The sequence below is a fragment of the Rhinoderma darwinii genome, chromosome 2, assembly GCF_050947455.1.
Source record: "Rhinoderma darwinii isolate aRhiDar2 chromosome 2, aRhiDar2.hap1, whole genome shotgun sequence".
Taxonomy (NCBI): domain Eukaryota; kingdom Metazoa; phylum Chordata; class Amphibia; order Anura; family Rhinodermatidae; genus Rhinoderma; species Rhinoderma darwinii.
Window position 1 is genome coordinate 427636342 of NC_134688.1, and position 12862 is coordinate 427649203.

General features: G+C 44.2%; 1 protein-coding gene across 7 annotated transcripts in view; it reads left to right on the forward strand.

Annotated features, from left to right (window-relative positions):
• Positions 1-12862, forward strand: part of ABR (ABR activator of RhoGEF and GTPase) — a 400130-nt gene that overhangs the window by 252332 nt on the left and 134936 nt on the right. For all 7 annotated transcript variants that reach the window (XM_075854349.1, XM_075854352.1, XM_075854350.1 and 4 more), the window contains one exon: positions 12579-12764. In XM_075854349.1, coding sequence (XP_075710464.1) covers positions 12579-12764 — 186 coding nt within the window. The remainder of the gene's footprint in view (positions 1-12578; positions 12765-12862) is intronic.

Here is a 12862-nt window from a genome sequence, read left to right on the forward strand (position 1 = left end):
GATCATGATAAACCCCTCAGACACGGCGCTTAATAGCGACAGCCGCATCTGAGGGGTTTTAGAGGGAGGCTTCCTCTCTCACCCCACCGATGCAATCGCGAGTTGCCGATGGTTTCTATGGGGGCCTAACAACGGCTCCCAGGTCTGCCTGTATTAAATGCGTCTGGCATGGCCTAACAGATGCCTGTCGGTTTTACACTGACAGGCAATAATACACTGCAATACAGAAGTTTTGCAGTGTGTTATAAAAGAGATCAAAAGATTGCATAGTGCTTCAACCGAGACGTGGAGATTACTAAGCGGGCCCATTTTCTGAATTGGGAGAAGGATTTTTACCATTAAGCAATGGACTGTGGCAATTAAGTGGACTATGAAGTCCTCCCTTTGCATGAATTTATTGGAAGTGTACCATAAATTATACACCTTCCAAGTTAGCTAGAATTTACCCCCATTCGTCCGATCTATGCTGGTGAGGATGTGGCCAACCGGGTTCCCTTTACCATATTTTTTGGAGATACCCCCTTATATTGACATTGTGGGATGATGTGTTTCAACTTCTCTCATTGCTTTTGGGTATTAACGTCACTAAAGATCCAGTTTTGGCCAGGCTCTCTTTGGGAATAGAGGATCTTCCCATTGTAGACGTTTGGTATGCCATGTATTTCTCCCCACTAAACCTTTGATCGCCAAAGCTTGGAAATCCTCCACCTCTCTATCTTGTAATGAGGTGATAAAGATGATATCTAACCATTTGTGTTTATGAACGTTTATTTTACCTCAGGAGTAATAGATATGTTTTCTTTTCTAGTCTTTGGAACCCATGGATACATTGTTTTGTTGACTGTAGAGATCATGTACCTACGATAGCTTAAAGGGAATGTGTTGCCAGAAAAACATGTTTTTTGTTTTTTTTTAATTAAACATTTAGTGTGTAGGTGATTAAACATTGTTCAAATTTTTTTTATTTTTTTCACGAGTCAGGAAATATTATAAATTAGATTCTAATTTATAATATTTCCCATTGCTGGTCACTAGATGGAGCTATTCCCAAAATTGCAGCATTGCAAAATTGGGTAAAAAGCCCTCGCTCTAGTGAGCTCTCAGCACCCCCCCCCACCTTTATCCTGGCTAGTGCCGGGATAAACGAGGGGTTTGAACGGTCTAACCTCCTACACTGTGTGTCGCCATTTTTTGAGCTAACACACAGTGTAGTAGGTTTACATACAGTAGTAAACGTACACAAACACGAACATACATTGAAATCTCTTACCTGCTCCTGCCGCCGCGGCTCCCTCCGGCCCGTCCGCTCCGTCTGCTGCCGCTGGTCCAAGTGCACAAGTCCGGAAGCCGCGACCGGAAGTAATAATCTTACTGTCCGGCCGCGACTTCCGGTCCACAGGAAAATGGCGCCGGACGGCGCCAATTTCAAATTGGACTGTGTGGGAGCGGCGCATGCGCAGTTCCCACACAGACGGCGTACACAGAAGTGGATGGGACGGGACCCGTTCGCAGTCCCTATGGGACTGTGGCTGCTGTATTCCATGTCTGTATGTGTCGTTAATCGACACATACAGAAATGGAACAAAAAATGGCAGCCCCCATAGGGAAGAAAAAGTGTAAAAATAAGAAAAGTAAAACACAAACACACAAATAAATATAAACGTTTTTAATAAAGCACTAACATCTTTAACATATGAAAAAAAAAATTGTGATGACACTGTTCCTTTAACTTCCATTTCCCTTTCTTTCCTTCCCCTCTTTTTGCCTCATTTTAACGGACATATATTTTTGGATCTCATGCTGTTCAGAACTAGTTCAATATGTAAAACTTATACTGTAATATGTTATGTTGAAATTTCAATAAAAATTTCTTGATAATAAAAGATTGCATAGTGAAGTCCCCTAGTGGGACTAAAAAAAAAAAGTTAAGAAAAGTTTAATAAAAGTCCCAAGTAAAAAATAAAAATAAAAACCCACTTTTTCCGCTTCCAAGATACTTTATTATTACAAAAAAAACAAACAAAGGTAAAAAAGTTACACACATTTTGGTATTGCCACGTCCGTAACGACCCCAACCATGGTTATTACATTATTTAACCCGCACAGTGAACGCCGTAAAAAATAAAATAAAAAACAATGCAAACATTGCTGTTTTCTGTGAAACTTGGCTTAAAATTTTTTTTTATAAAAGTGATCAAAGAGTCGTATCTACTCCAAAATGCTACCAATAAAAACTACAAGTCCCGCAAAATAGAAGCCCTCATACAACTGCATCAGCGGAAAAATAAAAAAGTTATGGCTCTTGAAATATGGAGACACAAAAACAAATAGTTTAGAAGAAAAAAGGTGTGTTTACTGTGTAAAAGTAGTAAAACATAAAAAAAAAATACTAGATACATTTGGTATCGCTGCAATTTTAACAACCCGCTGAATACATTTATTATGTTATTTATAACACACTGTAAACTGAGTAAATTTAAGATACAAAAGAGTGACGAAATATTTCAGGTGTTTTTCCTATTACCCCACCAAAAAAGTTAATAAAACGTAATAAATTATAAGTGCCCCAAAATGGTGCTATTAAAAAATACAACTTCTCTCACAAAAAACAAGTCCTTATACAGCTATGTCGATGGAAAAATAAAAAAAGTTATATCTCTTGGTCATTAAGGTTTAGCCCGTTAGTGACCGCAAAATACGCCTTTCCACGTCGGCCACTAATGGCCTTTATTCCACCGATGCATATGCCTTTTTTACGGCTCTGAATCTGAATAAATAAATGGCAGGGAGTCGTTAAATCTTCCTGCTCTCAGCTACCTTCGCTAGCGGAGGGCTGGGAGCAGCCCTTCTTGAACGGGTGAGATCAATATCCGTATCGATCTCGCCAGTTTAACCCCTCAGATACGGCGCTCAATAACGAGCGCCACATCTGAGTGGCTTTGGAGAGAGGGAGGGAGCTCCCTCTCTCACCCGACCGGCATCCTGCGTGTGATCGCAGAGTGCCGGTGTCTTCTATGGCAGCCGGGGTGCCTAATAAAGGCCAGAGGCATGGCCTAGCAGATGCCTGTCCGTTTTACACAGACCGGCACGAATATACTGCAATACAAAAGTATTGCTGTGTATTATAAAAGCGATCGGACGATCGCATAGTGAAGTCTAGTAAAAAAAAAGTTTAAAAAGTAGTTTAATAAAAAAGAAAAGTGAAAAAAAATGAAAAAACGACTTCTTCCCCTTATAAAACACTTTATTACAAAAAACAAAAGTAAAAAAGTTACAGATATTTGGTATCGCTGCGTCCGTCACGACCCGAACCATGGTTATTACATTATTTAATCTGCACAGTGAACGCCGTAAAAAAATAAAATAAAATAAACAATGCAAACATTGCTGTTTTCTGTGAATCCTGGCTTAAAAAAAATGTGATCAAAAAGTCGTAACTACTCCAAAATAGTACCAATAAAAACTACAAGTCGTCCCGCAAAATAAAAGCCCTCATACAGCTGCATCGGCGTAAAAATAAAGTTACGGCTCTTGAAATTTGCAGGCACAAAAACAATGTTTTACAGTGTAAAAGTAGTAAAACATACAAAATCCATGTAAATTTTGTATTGTTGCAATCGTAACAACCCGCTGAATAAAGTTATTGTGTTCTATATACCACACAGTAAACGGCGTAAATTTAGGACGCAAAAAAGTGTGGTGAAATTGCTGGCTCTTTTTATTCCCCCCCCCCAAAAAAAAATGTATAAAAGTTAATCAATATTTTATGTGTACCACAAAATGGTGCTGTTAAAAAATACAACTTGTCCCGCAAAAAACAAGAGCTTATACAGCTATGTCGACGCAAAAAAAAAAAGTTATAGCTCTTGGAACGAGACGATGGAAAAACTTAAAAAATAACTTGGTCATTAAGTCTCACAATAGGCTGGTCACTAAGGGGTTAAAGCAGGGGTCTCAAACTCGGCCGGGTAAGTGGGCCGCATATAGAAAAAATGGGAAGTGGACGGGCCGCATTACTTTCAAATTTGATACAATACAAAATTATTGTTAATCAATTAGTTATTTGAACTACTATAACACTATATTAATAGAATAATAATACTACATTACTATAATAATAGCGCTAGGTTTAAAATTTGAGATATTTCTCCACGTGCTTATTTCAACAATCCAGCTTTCCAGTTTAAGTGTCGCTAAATGCAGTCCGGCGGCTCAGTTAGCACACATGTCAAGATTGGGCAGCCCCTTTTTAGATAGTGCCGCAGTGCCCTCTGTGGATGCTGCCGCAGTTCCCTCTGTGGATGCTGCCGCAGTTCCCTCTGTGGATGCTGCCGCAGTTCCCTCTGTGGATGCTGCCGCAGTTCCCTCTGTGGATGCTGCCGCAGTTCCCTCTGTGGATGCTGCCGCAGTTCCCTCTGTGGATGCTGCCGCAGTTCCCTCTGTGGATGCTGCCGCAGTTCCCTCTGTGGATGCTGCCGCAGTTCCCTCTGTGGATGCTGCCGCAGTGCCCTCTGTGGATAATGCAACACACCCCTAGATGAGGCCACAGTGCCCTCTGTAGATGAGGCCACAGTGCCCTCTGTAGATGAGGCCACAGTGCCCGCTGTAGATGAGGCCACAGTGCCCGCTGTAGATGAGGCCACAGTGCCCGCTGTAGATGAGGCCACAGTGCCCGCTGTAGATGAGGCCACAGTGCCCGCTGTAGATGAGGCCACAGTGCCCGCTGTAGATGAGGCCACAGTGCCCGCTGTAGATGAGGCCACAGTGCCCGCTGTAGATGAGGCCACAGTGCCCGCTGTAGATGAGGCCACAGTGCCCGCTGTAGATGAGGCCACAGTGCCCGCTGTAGATGAGGCCACAGTGCCCGCTGTAGATGAGGCCACAGTGCCCGCTGTAGATGAGGCCACAGTGCCTGCTGTAGATGAGGCCACAGTGCCCGCTGTAGATGAGGCCACAGTGCCCGCTGTAGATGAGGCCACAGTGCCCGCTGTAGATGAGGCCACAGTGCCCGCTGTAGATGAGGCCACAGTGCCCGCTGTAGATGAGGCCACAGTGCCCGCTGTAGATGAGGCCACAGTGCCCGCTGTAGATGAGGCCACAGTGCCCGCTGTAGATGAGGCCACAGTGCCCGCTGTAGATGAGGCCACAGTGCCCGCTGTAGATGAGGCCACAGTGCCCGCTGTAGATGAGGCCACAGTGCCCGCTGTAGATGAGGCCACAGTGCCCGCTGTAGATGAGGCCACAGTGCCCGCTGTAGATGAGGCCACAGTGCCCGCTGTAGATAATGCAACACACCCCTAGATAATGCGAGTGTCCTCTTCAGATACTGTCACACACCCACTTGTAGATAACGCCACAGTGCCCTCTGTAGAGGCTGCCACAGTGCCCTCTGTAGAGGCTGCCACAGTGCCCTCTGTAGAGGCTGCCACAGTGCCCTCTGTAGAGGCTGCCACAGTGCCCTCTGTAGAGGCTGCCACAGTGCCCTCTGTAGAGGCTGCCCCAGTCCCCTCTGTAGAGGCTGCCCCAGTGCCCTCTGTAGAGGCTGCCCCAGTGATGTCAGGGGCTTGCCCAGATCTGGAGTCCCAGGCAGAGCGCTAGTAGGCTCTTCCTGGGACTCCAGCTGTGCTCCTGACATCACTGGGACTCCTGCTCTGGGGAAGCCCCTGACATCATTGTCGATGTATGGACAGCGATGTCAGAGGCTTCCCCAGAGTCCCGGAGCAGAGCCGATAATAGCGCTCTGCCCGGGACTCCGCTCTGGGGAAGACCCTGACACACTGTCCATATATGGGCAGCGATGTCAGGGAATTCCACAGAGTCCCGGAGCAGAGCCGACACCAGCGCTCTGCTCGGGACTCCGGCTCTGGGGAAGCCCCAGACATCGCTGTTCATATGTGGACAGCGATGTCAGGGAATTCCACAGAGTCCAGGAGCAGAGCCGACACCAGCGCTCTGCTCCGGGCAAGACCCTGACACACTGTCCATATATGGGCAGCGATGTCAGGGAATTCCACAGAGTCTCGGAGCAGAGCCGACACCAGCGCTCTGCTCGGGACTCCGGCTCTGGGGAAGCCCCAGACATCTCTGTTCATATGTGGACAGCGATGTCAGGGAATTCCAGAGTCTCGGAGCAGAGCCGATACTAGCGGCTCTGTGTCCCGCGGGCCGCAGATGACAGCCCCAGGGGCCGCATGTGGCCCGCGGGCCGCGTGCTTGAGACCCCTGGGTTAAAGTGTACCTCTAAAGTTTGACCAAAAAATAACAAAACCTAGCTGAATCAGAATTGAAAAGACCGTTCAAAAGCTAACTAAATAGTTTCTCTACCTTTCTTCTGTCCTGAGTCATCGTCCATGTTCTATTTCCAGCCATAGATGTGAATTCTGGCATGTCTGTCTGTGTACATCGTTCACGTCACAAGCAGAAAGTGACCGCCCAAGGGAACTGTTCATGGAGCAGTTCCCTTAGTTTACGTGCCTGCGTGCGCGTCTGCTCGTGAACACGCTCGGCAGCTTATTCATTCATCTTTCAGAAGCGCCTGCCTCTGTCTGTCCTCAACGTTGCTTTGCCAACTCCTTCGCTAGAGCAACGTAGAGGAAAGGCACAGTGGCGCAAAAGCAAGATCCCTAGTAATAAGTACTTTTTTTTTTCTCCAGCTACTGACCCCATCAATGATATATAATAAATGTATCTCCACTGGTCTAACAATAATTTCTCCTTTGGATCTTGCAATATACAAGAATGTTAATTGGCTGCTATTCTCGGCTCACGGCAGACGGCTTCAGGAGCACGCACACTTAGGCCTTATTCACACGAAAGTGTGCGTTTTGCGCTCGCAAAAAAACTCAGTTTTGCGTGCGTTGCAGTTGCGTGTGTCATCAGTGAATGGTGGGTGGCTGCGTGATTTTCACGCATATGCCAATCCTTATGACACGCGGTTTTGATGTTTAGAAAAAGAAATGAAGGAAGTGCTTTTATTTTTTCCTTCATTTCTTTATCTACTGTTGCGCGAATCACGGAAGGGCTTCCGTGTGCTGCGTGTGATTTTCACGCACCCATTGACTTCAATGGGTGCGTGATGCGCGAAAAACGGGAAAGTATAGGACATGTCGTGAGTTTTACGCAGCGGACATACGCTGCGTGAAAATCACGGACTGTCTGAACGGCCCCATTGACTAATATAGGTAAGTGCGACGCGCGTGATTTTCACACGCGTATCGCGGACGTAAAACACGTTCGTGTAAATAAGGCCTCACTGCGTGCCTCCTGAGATGCATCTGTTCTCCCTAGAATCAGTATCCAGCTTCGGTTACAGTTCGATACGGATTCCACTTGGAAATTTAGCGTGGTGCGCTCAAGTAATAGCGGACAAAGCAGAGGGATAGACGTGAGTCAAAGCATAGGATATTGGTAAGAGGAATACATTGGGAATATTAGTCTTTTGTCTAGTTGAAATAGCATATGTAAAGTTGAAAAACGTTACCGGTACACTCTGTTATTGAGGGGTTGTTGCTGCATAAATTAGCAGATCAGCTGATGAATGAGCATTTGTTTGTTCGTTCATCGGCTCATCGTTGCCCTGTTTAAACAGGGCAATGATCGATAACAAGCATTCCTATGAACACTCGTTTGCCCGATCATTGGCCCGTGGTAATAGGGCCTTTACTCACCTATTACCACTTCTGTTACCTGGAAATATAAGACTTCATGCACACAGCCATATCACACATCCATGTGGTAGTCTCCTTCATTACAGCGTATCTGTCACCATAATATGCTGCCCTATTTAAGAGCAGACAGGTCCACCGTACTATTAGCCCAAATGACACACAAAAATATTTTACACAGCACACACAGAATACAGCCGACTTGGGGTATGTTCACACGTACACGTCCGATACGCCTGAAGTTACGGAGCTGTTTGCAGGCGAAAACAGTTCCTGAATTTCCGACGTAATGGCATGTGCAGGCGTTTTTCGCAGCGTCCATTACGGACGTAATTGGAACAGTTTTTCTATGGAGTCAATGGAATACGGCTCCAATTACATCCAAAGAAGTGACATGCACTTCTTTGACGCGGGCATCTTTTTTACGCGCCGTCTTCTGACAGCGGCGCGTAAAGAAAATGACCGTCTGCACAGTACTTAGTAAAACCCATTCAAATGAATGGGCAGATGTTTGCCGACGCGTTCAAGCAGTATTTTCGGCCGTAATTCCAGGCGTAAAACGCCTGAATTACGTCCGTAAATAGTGCGTGTGAACATACCCTTATAGTTATGAGTTTGCTCTGTTTATGAGGTGCACTCACCTAGCCTCCTCACACCCCCTCATGAAGCAAGACGCATGTTGCCCGTCAGTCAATGGGGCTTCCATCATGAATACAGCAGATTCTGACTGTGTCCGCAGTTTTCTGTGTAAGGTGCTACTTACCGAACACTCTCTATTTTTTTTCTGTGCTGTTTGGGCTAATAGTACAGCGGACCTGTCCCTATAAGGCCACGTTCATACGCAGCGAATTTGTTGCATTTTTTTTCTCTGCGGATTCTACACTGAAGATATAGTCATCAATTTATAGTACAATACTCTACACGTGGATGGGGTTTTATGAAATAAAAAAATTATTCTGCAGATTTCAGTGGTTGTTGCTGATGTTTTCTGTGAATTCTTTTTAAGTTGCATTGCAAAGGGTGACATTTTTGAAAAGTCTGCAGCAACATCTGCAAAAAATCTGTGAATCTTGCTGTGGGTTTGCAGCAGGAAAAACTCCCATCTAAACTACCCTAATATGCTTCTGTTAAACAGGGCTTATTATGGAGACAGATTGGCTTTACCTGCAATTATGTGTTCCTTACACCTCCTTCTCACTCCTCTGCCTTTGGAAGGTGGGGGTCCCAACCCAGAGACAGCGGCTCTTGTGGGCCTGCGCCTAGTACTGCAGCTCATCCCCATTTACTTGAATAGAGCTCAGCCACAGTACCAGACAAGCCAAGATGAACATTGAAGGCGACGATTTGTCCTGCTGATCAGTGGATGTTCCGTGGTCTGACCCTCATCGATCACACATTGATGGCCTATTCTAACAATAGGCCATCTATGTATTTTCTTGGAAACCATATATGCACAGTGACAGTGACGTTGGCAGCAGTGCTGGCGTCCACGGGCAGAGCATCAGCTGATGCTCAGCTTGGGAACTCCAACTATAGGAAACCCCTGACGTCACTGACCAAATGCCGGTAACAGTTCTGGAGTTCTGAGCAAAGCGCTAGCTGATGCTCTGCTCGGGGATTCCAGCAATAGGCAGTGTGACAGCCCCTTGTAGACATGCGCTTGATAAAACGCCGACACGAACAGCACATGAAGCAAGTACTCAGTCACGTGGGGCCATGTCGGCATGTCATCTATGTTAGAAAAGCTACAGATGAATAATGTAAGCGTTTTTTTAGTTGTGCCGTTTTACCAAAACCGCAGTGTTTTTACTGAAATTTTGTGTAACGCCTATTGGTTTGCCAAGATTTTGCACAAATGGAAAAAAAACTATAACGGCGCATACAATTACAACCTCATAGGTTCTGTTTAGATAAACAAAACTGTTGTAGTTTATAAATAAAAACAGAAATAAAACCTGTGGTTTGCATTATCCACTAATGTCATATCTGGGGCATCCTGAATAAGCTCTTTAAAAGAACATAGGCCTCATGACCGTATTGGTTTTGCGGTCTGCAAAACCATGGGTCTGTTGGACCGCAAAAACACTTGTTGTGCATCCTTGTGTCATCCGGACTCGTGGATCCACAAAAATTCACCAGTATTGGTGAATCCGGAAATCCGGACTGTAAAATGACATGTCCTGAGTTTCTGCAATCCGGAATTGCGGCCCCAATCCGTGTTAATCAAGGTCGTGTGCATGGGGCCATGGAAAAGAATGGGTCCGCAAAAAGTACAGTAGTGTGCATGAGGCCTAAGACACAATTCACACATGCAGATAATGGTGCTGTTTTTGTTTTTTTTCTCTATCCAACCACAGAAGTAGATCCAAAGCTATAAAGATAGGACCGATACAGTCCCTGTGTTTTACTTGAAGGTTACATTAAAGGCTACATTAAAGTTGTGTGTTCAGCCTGAAGAAGGCGCATGGTTATCTACGTAAAGGACGGTTACATAATTATATAACTATACTTCAACAACTGCTGCTGAACAGTCTCTCTGACATACTTCTCTGTTTGTTGTATTGGGTTTTTCTTCAACATCAGGGGATAAGATAACTGTGGGAAGAGCTAAGAATTACTGGCACTTATCACAGTTGGACGCAAAGCCATTATATCCTACCCAACGCTCAAAGTGTAAGGTTCAAAGTGAAGTGTGTTGTGTTGTCATTGCCAGTTTCTTACATACATGGAATAATATAGGTTTGTTTTTTAGATGGAATACGATGTCATTGTGACTTCTCATTTTATGCAGCATAAGAAGGCTGTTATGGAAATGTATATTGTTATGCGCTCACCTCCTCTAATATCATTAGAATTTGTTCGTGAGTGTAGAATTGTTACGCTTGGCACGTCCGATCGCTTATTATAGTCATTTTTAGTCATTCTAATGCCTCATCTTGAGTAGAGTTTGTGACACACACCACCAGCTGCTACTTCATTTTGTAGATTATGTTCGGACCCCCACCGATTAGCCTATGTTCACACCAACGTCGGGGGTTTCTGTTCTGCTCGGAGCAGAACAAGGGATAATCGGAAACAATGGTTCCATGGCACCACAGATACCACTGGCAGTCGACAGAGTCCATTGACTTTAATAGGTTCCGTCTGGATGTCCATGGTTTTACCGGAAACCATAGCGCAGCATGCCGGTAACATCGGCCAGATCAGCGACGGAGGCCTCATATTGCGCTTACAACACAGATGTGAACAAGGCCTTAGTAAGTGATGGCATATCCTAGTGATATGTCATCACATTCTATGCTGGGAAAACCCCTTAAAACCCTTCCCGACGTTTGTCATAAGTATACGCCATAGTAAGCTAGTGCTTCCCGCAAAGAGTCGTATACTTAAAACAAGAATATGGCACGGGCTCAGAAGCTGAAGTATGTTACAGCTGACATGCCGCTGTATCAGCAGGGGCCGCATCTAGCTCCGTACCCTGCCATTAATCCCTTAGATGCCGTGGTCAATAGCGACTGCGGCATCTAAGGGGTTTGTAGCTGATCGGCATCCCCACGATAGCAACCGCAGACCTAACAATGGTTTCCTGGTCTGACAGGTACGGAAGCCTATTATGCTCTTCACGTAGGCGGAGCCTAATAGGCTTCCTGTTAGTGACTGTTCAAATGCATTGCACTACATAGGTAGTGCAATGTATTAGAATAGCAATCACAGTTGGACCTTCAAGTCCCCTAGTGGGGCTGAAGAAAAAAATTTGAAAAAAATAAGTTTCAAGTAATAAAATAAAAAAAATCACCCTTTTTCCCTTATCATGTCCTTTGCTATTGGGAAAAAAAAAGTAAACTATACAGAATGAGTATCGCCACTCGTCCGTAACAGGCTAAACGATAAAAAGATTATTTATCTCGCGCGGTGAACTAATTGCTGTTTTTTTGGTCACTTTGCTTTACAAAAATTGGAATAAAAAGTGATCCAACAGTCGCATGTATCAAATAAAAACTACAGTTAGTCTCGCAAAAAACAAGCCATCATACAGCTACGTGGACGAAAACAATTAAAAAGTTATGGTTCTTGGAGCATGGCGACAAAAATGTTTTTTGTTTTACAAAATAAGTAATCTTATTGTACAAAAAATAAAAAAAAACTATATAAATTTGGTATCCCCAGAATCGTACTGACCCGCAGAATAAAGTTAACATGTCAGTTATAACGCACAGTGAACGCTGTTTAATAAAAATCTAAATACTATGCCAGTGAGTCCGGCTGTAGGACATGTCCCGGATGCTGGTGCCTCCAAGGTTCTTCATATTTATAGTAAAATTCCTTTGTCTTCCAAAAAATAACGTTTTCTCAAAAAGTCGTAAGTACCCCAAAATGGTACCAATAAAAACGACCGCTCGCCCTGCAAAAAACAAGCCTCCTCACAGCTCCATAGACGGAAAAGCAAAAAAGTTATGGCTTTCAGAATAAGGCGACCCAAAAACATTGATTTTAAAAAAAATAAAAAATATGTAAATGTTTTATTGTGTGAAAGTAGTAAAACATATAGAAACTCTATAAATATATCTATAATCGTGCCACTCTTTCCTCTTGCTGGTATTTCAGCGCATTCAAGTCTCTGTAAAATGTGGACCCGTTTTTTTTTCTCAAATCTCAGACAACCCCTTAATTCTCAAGCTGGCCATAGACCTGACATTTCAACTGGCCGATAGATGCACAATATATTTCGATACTTTTCATAATGTGGTTTTCATCCTCCTTTTTCTGTTCAGAATCCGCAACAAATGTACGGCACAATGCGTGTGAGTGTATGGATTTTAGGGCATGCTGCTGATGTGAATATGATGTATGATGAGGCTGATGTAAATATCTCATCTCCACTGATACAAATTTACTGTTTTTTTTCTTTTACAGCCAATGAAGCCACTGAAAGCCACTGCCACAACCTCACAGCCAGTTCTAACATTGCAGCAAATAGATGCCATATTTTACAAGGTCCAGGATATCTATGAGATCCACAAGGACTTCTATGACAACCTCTGCCCCTGTGTTCAAGAATGGGATAACAAAACAACTGTTGGACACCTATTCCAGAAACTGGTAAGACAAAAAAGAAATTCTGATACTGGTTAATGAGCCCCAGCAGCTGATAGAATTACCGTAACTTATTAGGGCGTATTCACACACGGCAGATTTGT